Genomic DNA, 20058 nt, shown 5'->3' on the forward strand with positions numbered 1-20058 from the left:
GAAAGGATTATAAGCCTTGACTATATTTCTCCTTGTCTCACAGCCTGTCAACATAATTGGCATTTCAGAAGTCCCCAGTGATTTACCCGCTGCTTGCTCCGCGAATGTTTGTCCTGATCCTTCACAGTACTGGCTTCCTGTTAAATGGGAAAAGCTGGGGAGTTTGCAATGCCAGAAGGGTCAGGCGCTTGCACTTTCCAAGCAATCCCATGCCCACTGGAACTTCGGGAGCTCTGAAAGTCGCACCTAAAATTAAGAGAGGGTGGGAGACTGGGAGAAATATTCTGACTTGTTAAAGGCACGGGAACCCCTGTTGTCCCTCACAGGATTTGCCTCTGTGAAGGCCAGAGGTGACAAGTGACGGCCTGCAAAGAAGGGCCTGGAGGGAGGTGAGTTCCATCGGCGAGGTCTGGGCAGGCGAGTGGCAGAGGTTCTGTGCCGACCTGCACTTCCTGCCAATGCCATATCCTCCTGGCTTGACCGTACGAGCTCTGGCAGAGTTAGCCCTGGGGGTGGAGTGCAGTGCCTACTGCAGGATGGCATCCTCAGGAGTTTTGTTTCCGTGGATAATGGGGTTGTTTGGCCAACAGCAGAAGCCCTGAGATAACTCTCCAGACAAGGTGAGCTCCCCACCTTGCTTCAAGTAGTGGCTTTGGAAGGAATGTGATGCCGATTCACTGGAGTGCCAGTGAGGCTGGAAGAATTCAAGACTCAACCTTGCAAAGTCTTAGCTGGTGTAGAGGATGAAGGATTATATGTTGAGAGTCATGGAGTTGTACAGCACGGAAACAGCCCAACTTGCCCATGCTGGCCACGTATCCAGCCTTCACCGCTTTCTCTGGCAGCTCATTCCATACACACACCACCCTCTGTGTGAAAACATTGCCCCTCAGGTCTCTTTCAAATCCCTCCCCGTTCACGTTCAACCTGTGCCCTCTAGTTTTGGACTCCCGACCCTGGAGAAAAGACCTTGGCTATTCATCTCATCGATGCCCCTCACAATTTCGTAAATCTCTATAAGGTCACCCCTCAGCCCCTGATGTCTCAGGGAAAATAGCCCCAGCCTATTCATCCTCTCCCTGCAGTTCACACCCTCCAACCCCATTGAGGGGTTTGGAATGTTTCAAGGAGTTTTATCAGGTGGACAGGGGAAAACTATTTCCCTAGGTAGAGATGAGCAGTCTTATACTGAGAGCGCAGCTGGTCGATGTTCCTTCGCACGGAGGCAAGTGAAAGTTTGGACCCTGCAGCCTCAAAACACTGGTGAGGCTGGAGGCCAGTGGACTCCTTACAACTGTCATTGATAGATATTTGCTTGGCAATGGTAACCGGAGTTACGGAGCAAAGGCTGAGGGGTGAAGTGAAGGTCTTGACCTGAGTGAAAGGCACCATGGGCCAGAGGGCTGAATGGCCTCCTCCTGTTCCCAAACATTCTCCCACCTAATGTTTTCCATGAGCATGATGTCAGCACAGTGACTCAATGTGACTTCCGATTTTCTTCTACCCTAACAGCCAATCATGGAGGAGATAGCCGGCTTTGAACATGCTCTCGCAAGTCTGAGAAGCAAAGGGGACAGCCTGGTTGCCAACTGCACCGAGGAGCTTCAAGGAAAGTTTAAGCATCAAGTCCAAGGTCATCTGCAGGGGATCCGGGACAGTTACTCTGCCATCTGTAGCACAGCTCAGCGGGTAAGGAACACTCATTGCACTCATAGCTGGGCTAGGCAGGTTCTAGTCTCTTTCTGAATCGAAGGGGCACTAAACCAGGCAATTTCTAATCCTGGTGAGCTACATCATCTGCTTGATCCCAAAATCCATTCGAATTATATTATTTCCTTAATACCTGCAGTATTTAGATAAAAGTCTAAACAATTCTAGGGCCCTTTGGACCAGGCCTCAGTTGCCAACTGAATTAATAAGGACGCCAATTGACTGGAGTTGCTGGGATGCCACAGGCCTGTCAACTTCTGCCAACCTCCTGCCGTCACGTTTTGATCCAAGGAAACAGATTTCCCATCTCAGGCTGGTTAAAGCTTCCCAGACAGAGGAGCAATAAACTCCTGCTTTTGCCATCCCTGCAGCCAGTCCCTTTTCATGGCTTGGTGTCTGGGTGAGGCTGGTCACAGGCTAGCATGTTCTACACGCTGCTGCTTGGTGTTAGATGAGGTGGGAGCTTCCACACCCCCTGCCTTGCCTCCTTCCAACACAGTGTGAGTGACTGAGCTTGATTGGCAATGAGCATGCCAGCTGCTTCCCCACCTCTCGGTCATGGGAAGCCAGCCTGTGCGAAAACAAGAGACACACTTTAAGTACATTTAAGTCATCTTTGGACAAGCATATGGACATACATGGAATAGTGTAGGTTAGATGGGCTTCAGATCGGTATGACAGGTCGGCACAACATCAAGGGCCGATTGGCCTGTACTGTGCTGTAATGTTCTATGTTCTATGTACACCCTGTCATTTTCCCATGATGAGAGATGTGGGCAGTGAGCAATGGGGCAGCACGGTGGCTCAGTGGTTAGCGCTGCTCCCTCACAGTGCCAGGGATCCGGGCTCAATTCCACCCTCGGGTGACTGTGCGGAGTTTACACGTTCTCCCCCTGCCTGTGTGGGTTTCCTCCCACAGCCCATAGATGGGCAGGTTACAGTGGATTGGTCATGCTGCATTGCCCAAAAGGCCTGGGGATGTACAGGCTAGATGGACTAGCCATGGGAAATACAGGAACAGGGTGGGCGGCTGGATCTGCGTGTGATACTCTTTGGAGGGTGGGTTGGTAAGGACTTAATGGGCCGAATGGCCTGCTTCCGAACTGTTGGGATCCTATGGAAGCTGTAAACAGTGCCTGATTGAACCTGCAGCTTTTGCTGATTCAGTGTCTGTGTCTAACCCATTCCTTCCCAGCTGTACCAGAGTCTGGAACGTGAACTTCAGAAGCATGTCAGTCACCAGGACACCCTACAGCAATGTCAGGCCTGGCTCCATTCCGTGCAGCAGGAACTGAAGCCCCGAGGCCACCCACCCACCAGCCCACGGAAATCCCTCAAACAGGTAACAGCACAGACTCACAAGTCAAACCCTGGCAGCAGCTCAGGAGGGAGGGACATATCTACCTTCAAGCTTTCTCCTTCCATTAGGCTAGCAGTTGTGCCCATATTCCTAATTACCTAGAGTGACTGTTAGGAGCTAACCACTTCACTGTGGTTCTGGAGTCACATGTAGGCCAGACCAGGTGAGGATGACAGATTTCCTTCGCTAAAGTACATGTGTGAAGCAGGTGGATTTTTATGACAATCAACAGTTAGGTCTGCTTTTTAATGCAGATTTTATTGAATTTAAAATTTACCACCTGTCATGGTTAAGATTTCAACCTGTATCCTCAGAACATTGCCCTGGCGTTCTGGATTGCTAGCCCAGTGTTGTTACCACAACCTCCCACACTGTGGGGTTACAACTCAGATCAGCCAAGGTTAAAATTGGAACAGATCAGAGAGACTGAATGGCCTACTCTTGTTTCTAAGCCCAATCTTCAACACTATTTCATCCTCAGATAATATTCTTGTGAATAGTGAATGTTTACAGCAGCTGGATAAGTCAATCAGGTGTGTTGTAGGGTAACGTGGAGACCTCTGTTTGCACTGAACACACCTGTAACTGCTGTAGCTGAGCCTGCTTTGTGTCTCGGTCAGACTTTCTCCCTGTCCTCGAGGTCTGAGAGCCACATGTCCACCTGCTGGAACACGAGCAAGCTTTTAGACTAGAGACAGAGGCTACAAAAGCAAAAGAGTTACAGTTAACTCTTTATTAATCAGCCGTGCCGTTGGGTCTCATTCGGATATGACTCAGCCTAGACCTTCCACGGTCTGAAACACCTTTGTTAAATCTGGTCTCAAATGTCTCATGGGAGGAGAGCCCCAGCTGTTCCAAGTGACTAAAGGCCCCATGTTGACAATCTTTTCTCTGCCCTGTCCAACTCTGAAAGTGCTGTGTGCAGCGCAGGACCTCAGACTGCAAGATAACGAAATGTGAGGCCGGATGAACACAGCAGGCCAAGCAGCATCTCAGGAGCACAAAAGCTGACGTTTCGGGCCTAGACCCTTCATCAGAGCCTGCAGCAGTGTCATGTAGTTCATCACAAACTCTTTGCTTCCGCACTGTGCCTTTATAGGTGAGGTCCTGTCTACCTTTTTAGTCACTTTCATAACATGCCCTGCCACCTTTACTGATGACACACCTTTAGAACTGGACCCTTTCTTTTGATTTGATTTGGTTTGTTTTGTTATTGTCACATGTACTAGGCACACTGAAAAGTTTTTTTGTGTTCATTACAGGCCAATCACACCATATAAAGTGCATTAGACCAGAGGAATTAGTACAGTGTTACAGCTGCAGAGAAGATGCACAAAGAGTGAGGTTGACATTAAATTTAAAATTTGAGACGTTCATTAAAGAGCCAGTTAGCAGCCGGGAAGAAGCTGTTCCTGAATCTTTTGGTACATGTGTTTTAGCGTTTGTATCTTCACCCTGACGGATGAGGCTGGAAGAAATTATAATCGGGGTGGGAGGGGGCTTTGATGATGTTGGCTGCCTTCCCGAGGTAGTGGGAAGTATAGATGGAGTGAATGGATGGAAGATTGGCTTGTGAAATGGACTGGGCTGGGGCACAACTCTCTGTAGTTTCTTACGATCCTGGGCAGAGCAGTCACTGTACCAAGCTGTGATGCATCTAGTTAGAATGCTTTCTGTGATGCATCTGTAATAAGTGTATTTATGGACTTTTTGTCTCTCCTGGTAATTCCTTGCAACATGAATCAGTTTACATGTCTGCTAATTGATGGTGATTTAGTTTACATAGCATCCTTCCTTGGCCCTTCTTTTGTAGTGTATTAACATGGTTGTACACAGACAGTGTTGTATGATGTGAACTGTTACTAACTCTAGGCTCCACCTTGCCGCAGGTGAAACATTACCGGGCTCTGCAGGAGCAGGCGAGTACTTATCTGGAACTGCTTTGCTCCATGTGTGACCTGTCTGATGACAGTGTGAAGAAGACAGCAGCAGATATCCAACACACTAAACAAGCGGTAATCTCTATGTTTTGCTTCTTCAGCTGTCTAAGCCATCGGCTTCTCAACATGCCATACCTTTGCCAATTTAGGAATAAAGCACAGCTGTTTTTTTGCAAGAACCATGTGGTTAACTTTGAAACTCCAAATTGAGAAATTTGCGCTGTATTGTTCTATGTTCTACATTCTATGAAGTAATTTTGTCTCTTATGTAATCAATATTTTGAGTTTTTACATAACAAAGAATAATCTACAGTTCAAATCCTGAGTATTGTCTTTGAAAGCTAAATTTCTCCAATTTGGGAGGTTAAATTGCACAGAAGAGCCCTTAAAGGGTGTTTTTATTTACCATTGAGTTGTGTAATAATGTACAGGTCTCATAAGAATATGTAATGATAGTGAATGCTTGGCTTGCTGTGGGCAGATATAAACATACACAGAGCATCGCACTGTTCAGCCTTCTGTAGAGTTATTAGCGAGCAGGAGTCAAAAACTTGCAGCCATAAATGTGAGATAGTTACTGATAAATTCTATTAGAAATGAAGGAGAAAGTCTTTGTAGAGAAAAAGATTAACTGCTGAGAATGTCCACAGAAAGCTGTGTCAGGGCTGATGTCATGATCCCATGACGAAGACAGGACCCTGAAGAAGGAGTCCTAACCTCTGGATGTGTTTAAATCGGTATTGCTAGCGATGTGCAAATGAGCAATTATTTCAGAAAGCCTTAAGAGCCTGGCCAGATCTCTACCTTAGAGTAGTGCACCTCAAATATTGTCTAAAACTCCATCTGATGATGATGGGCTCCTAACCAAGGGAAATGATAATAGTGTAGAACTCACTAGTGCATGGACTGATTGTAGCATGTGGCATCAAAGTATTTCGAGATTCACACGAGGGAGAAGGGATTAGAAGAAAATTATTATAGGGTGAGATGGTTAGTGTATGCTTAAAGCTGGAAGGTGCTGGTAGATTTGATCCCTCTCCAGAGTGGGTGAGAACCCAGTCATCAGCCTCATGCAAGACATCCTCACTGTTGCTGTTATGTGGTACAGGTCTGCAGACGTACAATGGGAAAAGCTTACCGTCCAAGGGCTTTCAATCCTGGGTCACTGGGATTTGTAGCATCTTAAACACTGTGTTCTGTCTAGGTAATGCTCATCGCTTAAATGCCTGTTACAGGGGTAGGGTGGTATTAAGCTACCTCCTTTAACCATTGCAGTCCACAGGAATGAGCACAGTCACTGTGCTGTTAGGAAGGGAGTTCCAGAATTTTGATCCAGTGAGGGCATGGCATCAAAACATGCAAATTTTGCAGTCACCCCTGGGAAGTGGGTCTTGAACTCAGTACTTTCCAACCCCGAGGAGGGTGTGCTGCTCAGAGCACCTCGCCCCATGGTTACGAGTCACCTGACCATGTCACGTTGTGTGGTGTGGGTGCAGTCATAGTGAGCTGGTGTCTGTGTGGTTTGGTGAAGCCAGGCTGTTATGTGTTTCAGATTGAGCAGCAGCTGATCAGGTCTCAGGAGCTGGCCCTCGGTTGGGAGGAAGTGAAGAGACAGAAGGCTGAGCTGGGAGCCTACTTCCTGGAGACTGAGCAGCAGCTGCAGAGCCTGAGGAGGAGGCCAGCTGAAGTGGAGCTGAAAACTGCTCAGAAGCAGGTGGCCCAGGTGCAGGTAAGAAAATTTTGCTCATACTAATTGGGACATCATTAGAATCCCTGCGGTATGCAAGTGGTCCCTGTAAACCTATATATCCCATGGCTAACCTCGCCTGCACATCCCTAGATACTATGGGCAATTTAACATGGCCAGTCAGCCCAACCTGTACATCTCTGTTGGTTCCTGTTATGGTAGTGCCCCTACCTCTTGAGCTGTAATGTCTGAGCTCAAGTCCCATCTGCCGTTGATATGTGTTATAACGCAGTTGAACAGGTTGATTCAAAATATCAATGACCAAAATATTCAGTTCTTTCATGGCTCACCTATTGCCTCAAATGCGTTCACCCACCTCTTCCCAACTTTTGCTTCATATCACTCGATGCTCTAAACTAACAAAACATTACGAATGAGTTTTGAGAAGATTGGTAGCTCAGGTTGAGGTTCTGGATGTGAGTTTGCTCGCTGAGCTGGAAGGTTAGTTTTCAGACGTTTCGTCACCATTCTAGGTAACATCATCAGTGAGCCTCCGACGAAGCGCTGGTGTTATGTCCCGCTTTCTATTTATCTGGTTAGGTTTCCTTGGGTTGGTGATGTCATTTCCTGCATTGGTGATGTCATTTCCTGTTCTTTTTCTTAGGGGATGGTAGATTGACTCCAAATCAATGTGTTTGTTGATGGAGTTCCAGTTGGAAAGTCATGCTTCTAGGAATTCTCGTGCGTGTCTCTGTTTGGCTTGTCCTAGGATGGATGTGTTGTCCCAATCAAAGTGGTGTCCTTCCTTATCTGTATGTAAGGATACGAGTGATAGTGGGTCATGTCGTTTTGTGGCTGGTTGATGTTCATATATCCTGGTGGTTAGCTTTCTGCCTGTTTGTCCAATGTAGTGTTTGTCATAGTTCTTGTCAAAATACCTTGCAAGAACTGTGACAAACACTACATTGGACAAACAAGCAGAAAGCTAGCCACCAGGATACATGAACATAAACCAGCCACAAAACGACATGACCCACTATCACTCGTATCCTTACATACAGATAAGGAAGGACACATCCATCCTAGGACAAGCCAAACAGAGACACGCACAAGAATTCCTAGAAGCTTGGCATTCCAACCGGAACTCCATCAACAAACACATTGATTTGGAGCCAATCTACCATCCCCTGAGAAAAAGAACAAGAAATGACATCACCAATGCAGGAAATGACATCACCAACCCAAGGAAACCTAACCAGATAAATAGAAAGCGGGACATAACACCAGCGCTTCATCGGAGGCTCACTGTTGATGTTACCTAGAATGGTGACGAAACGTCTGAAAACTAACCTTCCAGCTCAGCGAGCAAACTCACATCCAAAACATTACTAATACTAATACCAATTTCTCCCAAGGACCGCCAGGATCCCCACCATTTTGGGGGTAAAGATTTCCACTCCCCTTTTCCAATTCCCATTCTGTCTGGTCCCATTGTTAAGGTAACACCCCGTGATCTTTCCCTGTATCTGCCTGATCGAAGCCCTGGTTGCTTTTGCACGCCTCGGTTCGATCACCCTTTAGCTTTCAAAGCTCAGGACGTTAATGCAAGTTGAAGCAATGAGTCCTCGTAATTCAACCCTTGTAGACATTGAGATTCTGACAAATCTTCAATCTGCCACCTCCATGGTGAAATTGCCCTCTCTGCGATGGGGTCGACTATAATAAATACTACGCCCCAGATGTAATCTGGACAGCTTTGTGCGATTGTCTTTATCTGGACTCAATTCTATTTTTGTAATCATATCCTTCCATTTAAACTAAACTCACAAAATCCAAACTCACTTTGCAATGAAGAGACAGGACTGATCAACTCCAGCTCTCATCTTAAGGCAATAAGCAGTAATTTAAAATGACCCTATCCCATCTTTGATCCAAATGACCTTCTACTGATGAAGCATGCAGCCTCATCCAGAGTTCATAAGCCACTGGCATCTTAACCTGTTGAAATGAAAAAATCTGGTTTTATTTCTTTTGGTTAGGATCTGGGTCGTCATTTCCAGTCCAAGCAGGCGAACATCACTGCCCTCACAGAGAAGGTCAGTACTCTGACAGAAGGCCACGAGTCGCCCGAACACTCCGAGATTGGTCAGCTGAGCAACCAGTGGCTGGAACTGTGCCACCAGATCAATTCTCTTCTCTCACTGAGAGAGGAGGACCAGCAGAGAGCCAGAGATTACCACGACCGAGTGAGCGTTGTGGAAGTGATTTTGGACAAGTTCACAAAAGAGTGGGACAACCTGGCAAGGTGAAGAGTGTGTGCGCGTGTCTGTGTGTGTGCGCACGTGTCTGTGTGTGTGTGCGTGTGTCCGTGTGTGTGTGTGTATGTGTGGGTGGTGGGGGTGGGGGTGGTGACAAGGCAGATGGACTCCTCTTATCCATTGATATCCGTTAGGTTATTTCATTCCCTCTGTGGGATCTTCCTGTGCGTAGGTTGGCTGATGTTATCCCTTGCCAAAAATGAAGCGCAGGATTGATTTGAATTCAAATGATACTCAATGAAACATTTCAAATGTCTGCTGTGGATGGGACTGGCGCGATATAAATGTGGCCTCTTCCTTCCATCCATTTGTCCACTGCGCGTCGCTCTCCCTGATACGGTGTGTCTTTCTATCTCTCTATCTGTCAGTCTGTGTGACTCTGTTTGCCCATTTACATCCGTCTGGTCTCTCTGTACCTGTATCAGCTCTGTCCCCCATGTGGCAGAGTCTATACACTTGCTGTGAGGGAGGTATGTGACACGTTCACACTGTTAGCTCCTGCTCACCTTCACCTTCTCTCAGCAAACCACGCGGAGAGCTCAAACCTAACACTCAGGATGCCCAGCGGCCGCTCCAGGGAGGCAGAGAGACCCTACTCTGAAAAATGATCCCAGGAATTAAACCAGAGAGAGACCCCCGGGAGTCAGCATGATCACTGTTTCTCGGGTCTGATTCCTGGGATTTCTGCACAAGGAGAGCGTGGCTCGCCTGGGCCTGTATCCACATGCTTTAGAAGAATGAGTGAGAAATGACTTTGAAGTGCATCAAATCCTGACCAGATCTGGGTCAGACTGCTTTGTCCTGTCTGGAGGGGCTCTCTAGAAGAAGGGGTCTTGGGCTCAAGGTCCAGAGCAGGGTCACTTTGGGTTGAGTTGAGGAGAAATGTCTTCACTCAGTGGGTGATGAAACCGTGGTATTTTCTACCACAGGAGGCTGCAGAGTTCAAATCACTAAAGAAGGAAATGACACTGAGTGCATTGAGGAGAATGAGTATCTCAGGCAGAGTAGGAACTGCTGATGCTGCAGTTGGAGATAGCACACAGTGCGGAGCTGGAGGAACACAGCAGACCAGGAAATCCTGAATTTACTGACGAAGGATCCCAACCCAAAACGTCAACTTGCCTGCTCCCCTGATGCTGTCTGGCCTGCTGTGTTCATCCAGCTCCACACTGTGTTATCTCTATAGGAGTGGGAGGATAGTGTGTATGGGTCAGAGTAGAACATTGAGATAGAGGATGATGATGTTGTTTGGCTCAAAATAGCCTGCTTCTATTGTCCGTGTTCCTTTAATGTGAATGCCCTGACACCGGATGATGTTTTTCCTTACTGGCAGGACTGATGCCGAGAGCACGGCCGAGCACCTGGAAGCTCTGAAGAAGCTGGTGGGTGTTGTACAGGCACAAAGGTTTGTTCTGGATGACCTGAAGGAGCAGAAGCAGATGTTGATGGACCGCCTGGACCCAGAAGACAAGGAGCTGATCAAAGAGCAGAGTAGCCACTTGGAGAGACGGTGGGCCCAGCTGGAGGGCCTGATTGAAAAGAAGATACAGCTATCTGCCCTGACCCTGGAGGAGCTGAGCCAGTGCCAGTCGAAGCTGGACGACCTGCTGGAGTGGGCGGATGCTCAGGTCCACCTCTTCGGCGAGGCCCTAAGGTGCAGCCCCCAGGCCGAGCTGGCCCAGACCCTGCTTCCGGACCACATCGCCATCTGCAATGAGCTGGAATCACAGGAGCTGGCCCAAAGGGCGCTGACAGAGGAGGCCGAGAGGATCGTGGCCCACCTGGGCCTGGATGAGAGGCAGCGGCTACAGAGGGCCCTGAGTGCGTTACACGGCAGGATGGCCTCCCTGCGCGAGGCGGTGGGCCAGCGCAGGAAGTACCTGAGTAAGGCCTTGTCGGACCGCACCCAGTTCCTCATGGCCGTTGACCTGGCTTCCAGCTGGGTCCAGCAGAACCGGTGGTTGGCCACCTCCCAGGAGCAAGTAGCCCTCATGCCAGCCGAGGTGGGCAAGCAGATCCGGAGCTGCAAGAGCGTCGGTGCCCGGCTGAAGGAGTACCAGACGGATGTGGCAGCCCTGTGGGCCCAGGGCAGGGAGCTGGCCAAGGAGGATGAGACATCCGAGATTATGGCTCGGCTTCAGGAGCTCCAGGCTACGTACGACTCGGCCGTGCAGGAGAGCGCCCAGAGACTGCAGGAGCTGGAGAAGGTCCTGCTCTCCAGGAAGTACTTCAAGGCCGATCTGGACAGGGTGTGCCAGTGGCTGAAGCAGGCCGATGTGGTCACCTTCCCGCAGGTCAGCCTGATGGGCAGCGATGCGGAGCTGTCCTCGCAGCTCGGCAGGTACCAGCAAGTTCTGGAACAGTCCGCCGAGCACGAGAACCTCCTGCTGCTGATGCAGAGAGCCGGCCATGAGCTGCTGCCCTCTCTCAGCGAGGCTGACCACTCCTTCCTGGATGAGAAGCTGAACGCCCTGCCCCGGCAGTTCAACCGCATCGTCGCCCTGGCCAAGGAGAAGTCCGAGAAGGTCCAGGAGGCTGTGGCAGCCCGCCAAGAGTACGTCTCTCTGGTCAATCTGACGGCCAAGGCGCTGAGCGAGCTCGAGGATCAGCTGACCCGCATGAGCAAGGCCCGCCTCAGCCTCTCGTCGGAGGAGGCCGAGTCGGTGCAGAGTGACTACAGGGCCCTCCTCAATGAGTTGATGGGCCTGGGCAAGGCAGTCAGCGACCTGAACCAGAGGAAGGAGACCTTCCGGAGCTCCGGCCAGCCCTGGATGCCGGACGAGGTGGCGGCCCTGTCCAGCCTGTACAGCCGCCTGAGGCGACAGGCCGAGCAGCAGCTGGGGCTCCTGGGCGACACCGTGGAGGCCTACCGGGAGCACGAGGCCCGCTCGCTTAGGCTGCAGGCCGCACTTCACACCCTGGCCGAAGAGCTGGTCAAAACCAACGAGGAAACCCTGTCGGTGGAGGAGAAGCTGAAGAATTACCACGCTCTGGCGGGGACGGTGCAGGAAGCCAGCTCTCTCCTGAAGGGTTTGATCGAGCAGGTGGAGCAGTTTTCACCCGATTTGGACAGCATGGCCCATCTGGCAAGGAGCCAGCAGCTACAAGCCTGGAAAGAGGAGCTTCAGTCAGCGCAGGGAGCCATCAGTACCAGGATAATGGAGTGCGAGAGCAGGCTGGTTCAAACCATCGACTTCCAGACAGAAATCCAACACACTCTGGATTGGCTGCGGCAGATGAAGGGAGACCTCAATGCTGACTTGAACCTGGATGTCAATCTCCAGAGCGTCCAGGAGGAGATCCGAAAATCCCAGATCCTTGAGGAAGAGGTGCAGTCAAGCCTACGGATCATGGCGGCTTTGAGCAGTAAAGAGAAAGAGAAGTACGCTGAGTCCAGGGAGCTGATACCTCCAGAGGTGGAGAGCAACCTGCTGGAACTTTCTAAGCTCGAGGCTGAAGTCCAGGAGACCCTGAGCAGCAAGAAGGTTAGTCAACCAATTGGGAATGGCAAGGTGAGAGAAAACCAAATCATCTCATTTTGGCGTTCGATTGTTGGTGAGGTGATGGTGTATCGGGATTGTAATTATATTAACGGTTATTAGGGGAGGTCAGTATTACAGATGTCTCTCTCCTTCTCCGATATTACACCTCTCATGTCTTTCTTCATTGCTGCATTCCCCCGTCTCTCTCTCTCTCTCTCTCTCTCTCTCTCTCTGTCTGTCTAGTATTAGAGCCCTTACATCTCATTTACAGCCATTTAAAAGTATTTTCTCTGGGTTTTGCAGTCCTCTGTACAGTGTTACAGCTCTCCCATGCGTATTGCAGTTTCTACTCTCGTACTGGGGCCCTCCCTCAAGTCTTATAGCTTTTTTTCTGGTAACACAGGCCACTGTCAAATCTGATATCCCTCTTTACTGCATTACAGCCTTTCGAGTTTTTTAAAAAAGTTCATTTTACGCATTTCTTGCCCGTCCCTAGTTGCCTTTGAGAAGGTGGTAGTGAGCTGCCTTCTTGAACAGCTGCAGTCCACCTGCTGTGGGTTGATCCACAATGCTATTGGGGAGGGAATTGCATGATTTTGACCCAATGACAGTGAGGGATATTATAGTTCTCTCTCTCTCTCTCTCTCTCTCTCTCTTTCTCTCTCTCTCTCTCTCTTTCTCTCTCTCTCTGTCTTGCTCTCACTCTCTCGCGCGCTCTCTCTCTCTCTCTCTATCTCTCTCTCTCTCTCTGTCTCTCGCTCTTATGGATAGTATAAATCCACTCTTCAGTCTGGCATTACCACTCAAGTGGAAACTCTTCTCAAGCTATTGACCACAACACCCCTCCCCTGCCGTCCCCAGTGGCAGCAAAGTGAGAATTGTAACTTTTGTGAGAAACATGACTCAGAAGTGACAGAAGACCTGATGGTTTTGCTGGCTGCAGGTTAAGATGAGACAGTGCAGGTTAAGGACACTGTTGCCCAAGCAGTGAGCTGACGGTAATTTCTGTTCCACACCTCCTACCAGACAACCCTGGATAAGGTGCAGGTCCTGATCCAGCAGTACCTGCGGGCAGTTCAGACTGCTGGCGGCTGGCTCGATGATGCCAGTGCCCTCTTACAGCAGACTGGAGATGGGGTGGATGTGGAGGGTTCGGAGGAAGCCTTGCGAAGGCACGTTGAGTTCTTTGCCACGGAAGCGTGCCTGGCCAGCCAGCTGGCAGAGTTGGAGGCGCTAATGCCCAGCTTCCTGCCATTGATCAACACGGCAGGGAGAGAACACGTGGAAGAAAACTTGGCCTCGTTGCGACAAAGGGGAGCAGACACCGAGCAACAAGCTGAGGCTCAGCAGGCCATTCTCCAAAGGTAAACTCCTCACGTAATCAACAGTATAGAATGAAATAGGTGGGGGGAGGGGGGCAGGCAGGGAGACTGCAGAAGACCGAGATAGAGGAGCAGAATTAGGCCATTCACCCCATCGGTGGATTGGACAGGCTCGGGCAGTGGGCAAAGCAGAGGCAGATTGAATACAATTTGGGAAAGGGTGAGATTAGGCACTTTGTTAGGAATTGCCTAAACGGGAACAGACTTTGGAAAGCAGGAGCACAAAGAGATGTTGGAATCCCTGTTCAGGATCCTCCTCAGGTTAACAACAGGTTCAGTTGGCAGTTAGGAAGGTAGATGCAGTGCTAGCATTTCTTTCAAGAGGGGTAGAATACTAGAGCAGGGATGCACCACTGAGGCAGTATAAGGCTCTGATCAGACCTCATTTGGAATGTTGTGAGCAGTTTTGGGCCCTATACCTAAGGAAGGATGGGCTGGTGTTGGATGAGGTGCAGAGAACGTTTATGAGAATGATCCTGTGGTCGAAAGGTTTGTCACTGGAGTGATAGAGGACTCAGGGTCAGTACTCAATGGATTTTAGAAGGATGAGGAGGATCTCATTGAGAATTGCAGAATATAGAAAGGCCTGATAGAGTGGATATGGAGAGGGTGCTTCCACTTATAAGAGAAACTAGGATCTGAGGGCAGAGCCTCAGAGTGAAAGAACGACCTTTAGAACTCAGATGGTGAGGAATTTCTTTGGCCAGGGAATGCTGAATCTGTGGAACTCATTGCTGCAGAGGGCAGTGGAGGCCAAGTCGTTGACTGTATTTAAGAATGAGATAGATAAATTCTTGATTAATAAGTGGATCAAGGGCTACGGGAGAATGGGGTTGAGAAATATACCAGCCATAATTAAATGGCAGAGCAGACTCGATGGGCCAAATGGCCCAATTCTACTCGTATATCTTATAGCCCAGCTCTTCCTCCCCACCCACTGCATCCCAAAACCAGTCCAACCTGTCTCTGCCTCCCTAACCGGTTCTTCCTCTCACCCATCCCTTCCTCCCACCCCAAGCCGCACCCCCATCTACCTACTAACCTCATCCCACCTCCTTGACCTGTCCGTCTTCCCTGGACTGACCTATCCCCTCCCTACCTCCCCACCTATACTCTCTCCACCTATCTTCTTTACTCTCCATCTTCGGTCCGCCTTCCCCTCTCTCCCTATTTATTCCAGTTCCCTCTCCCCATCCCCCTCTCTGATGAAGGGTCTAGGCCCGAAACGTCAGCTTTTGTGCTCCTGAGATGCTGCTTGGCCTGCTGTGTTCATCCAGCCTCACATTTTATTATCTTGGAATTCTCCAGCATCTGCAGTTCCCATTATCTCGGATACCTTATAGTCTGAACTTGTAGAATGCAAGGAAGCAATGTCATTGAGCTCGTGTGGGTAGATTAGTGGAGCAAGGATACAATGGAAGTAGATTTTTAATCAAGGATCAAATTCATAGAATGCTTTTGAGAGCTTCTTAGAACAGAATATTCTAGAACCATCCAGAAAACAGTTAATACTAGATTCGGAATTGCAAATGTGACAGGATTAATTCATGACCTCAGAGTGAAGGCATCATATAATATAATTGAACTTCGCTTCCGTTTTGAAAGGGAGAAACAGTGGGTCTAAGACTAGTATTTTAAATTTAAATTAGGTAACATGTGAATGTGAAAGCTAAGCTATCTGAATAGGAATATTAAGCTAGGGGATAGGTCATTAGAGAAGCATGGCAGGCATTCAAAGGAATAATTCAGAATATTCGCAATAAGTAGATTCCTACTTTAAAGAAAAGCTCCAAGGGTGGGACCCACCATGCGTGGTTCACTAAAGAATTTAAGGACAGCAGCGAACTTAAGGAAGAAACGTATAATTGTACAAAGATGTGGCATGTAAGATAACTGGTTAGAATGCAAAGAATGACTGAAAGGTTAATCAGGACGAATAAAGCATGAGAGGAACCTAGCTATAAATATAAATTAGAAAGAGTTTCTGTAAGTACATAAACAGCAAAAGTGTAAGTAATGGGAATGTTGGTCCCTTGGATGTTGAGAAAGAGAGTGATAGTAGAGGATACAGAAAACATTCTGGTAACATCTGTAAGTCAGGAGGTGGAAGGAAGAGAGGAACTTGAGATTTTAATATCTACAGAAGTGGCGCTGAGAAAACTGATAGAGCTTCAAGTAGTTAAATTATTTTATTGAACCTATTTTTCCTCATCAACTTGTTCAGAGATGTTATTACACACCCCTGGAGCAGGTGTGACTTGAACCTGGACCTCCCAGTCCAGAGATAGGGACATTGCCACACGACAACCCCTATGAGTAGTTAAGTCACTGAGTCATGGTGGACTTCACCTTAGGGTCTTCAAGTGGTGGTCAATGAGGTAGTGGATGCATTGGTGTTAAACTTGTAAAAGTCTTTAGATGCTGTACTGGTTACATCAGGCTGGAAAATTGTAAAAATAACCGCTCTATTCAAGAAGGGAGGGAAATGGAAAACAGGAAACTATAGTCTAGTTAGCTTGATGCCTGCCTTGGGGAAATTATCAGAATCAGTCATTAAGAAGGTTATTAGAGGGCAGTCGGAAAACTCGAGATAATCACGAAGAGTCGACATAGCCTTGTGAGAGGGAAATCCCATTTTATCGGATTTCATTGAAGGAGTAGCAAAGGCTCCAGATAAAAGGGAGCCCACTGATTATACTGTCCTGTACTGAATTTTCGGAAGGCATTTGACAAGGTTCCACATAAAAAAATTGTCACTCAAAGTTAGCTGTCATAACATGGGGGTAACATAGCAGCTGGGATGGACGATTGGCTAACTGCAAGAAAACAGTGTATGCATGAATGGGTCTGATTTGGATTGGCAGGATGTGGTAAGTGGTCTTGCAGGATCCCCAACATTTTGCATTGTGTATCAATGACTTAGATGAGGATGGTAGCTGAGTTTGCAGGTGACACTGAGGTGGGGTAGACAACTATGTTAGGAAGCTGGCATTGCAGGGATGCAGGGAATGGGCAAAATATTGGCAGGTGGCGTGTCTGTGGGAAAATGTGCAGTTGTTCACTTTGGCAGGACAAATAAGAAAAGCAGCATTTGATTTGAATAGAGTATGGCTGCCAAATGCTGTGTTGCAAAGCTGTCCTGGTGCATGAATGGCGAAAGGTTAGTATGTGGGTACAGCATGCACTTGGGAAGGCCAGGGGAATTGAAGTACGTGTAAGGAGGTTATGCTTCGGTTGTACAGGGCATTGGTGAGACCGTGCCTTGAATAACATGTTCAGTTCTGGTCCACTTATTGAGGAAAGGAAGGATTGGAAGTGGTTCAGAAGAGCTTTACTAGATTGATAATGTTCTCGAGTTCTGAAGAAGAGCCACTGGATTTGAAATGTTAACTCTGCTTTCTCTCCACAGAGGCTACCAGACCTGCTGAGCTTTTCTGGCAATTTCTGGTCATGTTTCTGATTTCCAGCACCCACAGTTCTTTGGTTTTTTTTTCTCTCGGTTACTGGATTGATACCTGCAATGAGAGGACAGATAGACTTGGTTTCACTGGAGTTTACAGGAGCAAAGCGTGACTGGATTGATATTTATCATGTCCAGAATGGTCTTGTTAAGGTGGATGTGCAAAGGATGTTTCCTGTTGCGGGTCAGCCCAGAATAAGAGGGAGATCAGAGTTAATGGGAACTGCAGATGCTGCAGAATTCAAGATAACAAAGTGTGGAGCTGGATGAACCAAGCAGGCCAAGCAGTATCTTAGGAGCACAAGGGTCTGATGAAGGCCCTAGGCCCGAAACGTCAGTTTTTGTGCTCCTGAGATGCTGCTTGGCCTGCTGTGTTCATCCAGCTCCACACTTTGTTGTCCCAGAATAAGAGGGTGCTGTTTTATAATTAGGAGCTCACTGTTCTAGAAAAGAGATGAGGGGAATTTGTTCTCTCCCAGTGGATTGATGAATTTGGAACTCTCTGCCCAGAAGGCAGAGGAAGCAAACTGATTAAGTATTTTTAAGGAGTGAGGTGGGTAGATTTTTGTTAAGCAGGGATGTTAAATGTTATCATGGGTGGGTGGGAATGTGGAATTATGGAAGCAAACAGAGCAGTATTAATCCAATCGAATGGCGGAGCAGATTTGAAGAGCTGATTTATCTATTTGTGCTCCTAGTTTGTACATTTGCACAGCACGGTGATCTACGCCAGCTGGAATCCTGAGCCCAGTTTTTTTCTCCATGTTACAAAAAAAATGATAAGAATATATTGGACCAGGTTAAAGAAAAAAATGTATAAGAATGTTGGTGTATTACTCAGGAAGGTAAAGTTTCTGTGAAAAGCATGCACTTGGGGTGCACAGGGGTTAGCACCGCAGCCTCACAGTGCCAGGGACCCGGGTTCGATTCCTTCCTCGGGCGACTGCCTGTGTGGAGTTTGCACATTCTCCCTGTGTCTGTGTGGGTTTCCTCTGGGTGCTCCGGGTTCCTCCCACAGTCCAAAGATGTGCAGGTCAGGTGGATTGGCGATGCTAAGTTGCCTTTAGTGTTCAGGGGTGTGTGTGTTATAAGGGAATGGGTCTGGGTGGGATGCTCTGAGGGTTGGTGTGGACTTGTTGGGCCGAGGGGCCTGTTTCCACACTGTAGGGATTCTATAATTTCAATGGATGTTGTATTTCAGAGCTTGTGATGTTCGAAGCACCTAGAATTTTGCTGTTAACATGGCTGATCAGGGAATCCCTCCTACTCTTAAGCCATCTTCCATTTGTGTGTAAGAACGAAAAGAACTGCGGATGGTGTAAAACAGGAACAAAAACAGAAGTTGCTGGAAAGGTTCGGTGACCCTTCCTCAGAACTGAGTTAACGTTAACTCTGATTGTTTTCTTCACAGATGCTGCCAGACCTGCTGAGCTTTTCCAGCAACTTCTGTTTTTGTACCATTTGTGTGGGTTAGAAGGAATTCCAACTTTATACTCAACCTGCTTGCCCACCTTACAAATGTACCTTCTTTTCCAAGTTTCAGCTCAGAGCTAGGGACACTACCCACTCCACCACAAGATCCCCTCCTTAAGAATAATGGTAGAATGGAAATAGTCCCAATTAGGAAGCGTTTTTTTCTCAAGAAAAGAATTTCAAATTATGTTCATTGACAGTTGTACTGAAGTTACTAGAAACAGGAGTACAATGATAAGTGTACAGTGTCACCAAGACACGGAGCCACCTTAGGGACAAAGTACCCAGGTACAAACCTCAGCTACAAAAATAGAGAAAGTAAAGAAAAAAAGTTACACTCCATCACAGATCTACATAGCATAAGTCAGAAAAATAAGAAATAAAGCTAAATAGATAGACGTTACAATCTTTCTATAAGGGCTTCCACATGAACTGACCAGGCTCCACTGGTTCCCAACCAGTAGCCATCTTTGGTCCAGGCCACTGGCTGTCCCCACCTCACTGCAGGCCTCTGGCTGTCCCCACCACACTGCAGGCCTCTGGCTGTCCCCACCACACTGCAGGCCTCTGGCTGTCCCCTCCTCACTGCAGGCCTCTGGCTGTCCCCACCACACTGCAGGCCTCTGGCTGTCCCCTCCTCACTGCAGGCCTCTGGCTGTCTCCACCTCACTGCAGGCCTCTGGCTGTCCCCTCCTCACTGCAGACCACTGGCTGTCCTCTCCTCACTGCAGACCACTGGCTGTCCCCTCCTCACTGCAGGCCTCTGGCTGTCCCCTCCTCACTGCAGGCCACTGGCTGCCCCCACCTCACTGCAGGCCTCTGGCTGTCTCCACCTCACTGCAGGCCTCTGGCTGTCCCCTCCTCACTGCAGACCACTGGCTGTCCTCTCCTCACTGCAGGCCTCTGGCTGTCCCCACCTCACTGCAGGCCTCTGGCTGTCCTCTCCTCACTGCAGGCCTCTGGCTGTCCCCTCCTCACTGCAGGCCTCTGGCTGTCCCCACCACACTGCAGGCCTCTGGCTGTCCCCTCCTCACTGCAGGCCTCTGGCTGTCCTCTCCTCACTGCAGGCCTCTGGCTGTCCCCACCACACTGCAGGCCTCTGGCTGTCCCCACCACACTGCAGGCCTCTGGCTGTCCCCTCCTCACTGCAGGCCTCTGGCTGTCCCCACCACACTGCAGGCCTCTGGCTGTCCCCTCCTCACTGCAGGCTTCTGGCTGTCCCCTCCTCACTGCAGGCCACTGGCTG

General features: G+C 48.7%; 1 protein-coding gene across 10 annotated transcripts in view; it reads left to right on the forward strand.

Moving 5' to 3' along the window:
* Window positions 1-20058, forward strand: part of syne1b (spectrin repeat containing, nuclear envelope 1b) — a 504959-nt gene that overhangs the window by 268526 nt on the left and 216375 nt on the right. For all 10 annotated transcript variants that reach the window (XM_059648367.1, XM_059648370.1, XM_059648364.1 and 7 more), the window contains 7 exons: window positions 1513-1689; window positions 2906-3052; window positions 4960-5085; window positions 6563-6739; window positions 8737-9002; window positions 10349-12500; window positions 13524-13861. In XM_059648367.1, coding sequence (XP_059504350.1) covers window positions 1513-1689; window positions 2906-3052; window positions 4960-5085; window positions 6563-6739; window positions 8737-9002; window positions 10349-12500; window positions 13524-13861 — 3383 coding nt within the window. The remainder of the gene's footprint in view (window positions 1-1512; window positions 1690-2905; window positions 3053-4959; window positions 5086-6562; window positions 6740-8736; window positions 9003-10348; window positions 12501-13523; window positions 13862-20058) is intronic.

This window comes from Stegostoma tigrinum, chromosome 9, assembly GCF_030684315.1.
Source record: "Stegostoma tigrinum isolate sSteTig4 chromosome 9, sSteTig4.hap1, whole genome shotgun sequence".
In the NCBI taxonomy this organism is placed as follows: Eukaryota; Metazoa; Chordata; class Chondrichthyes; order Orectolobiformes; family Stegostomatidae; genus Stegostoma; species Stegostoma tigrinum.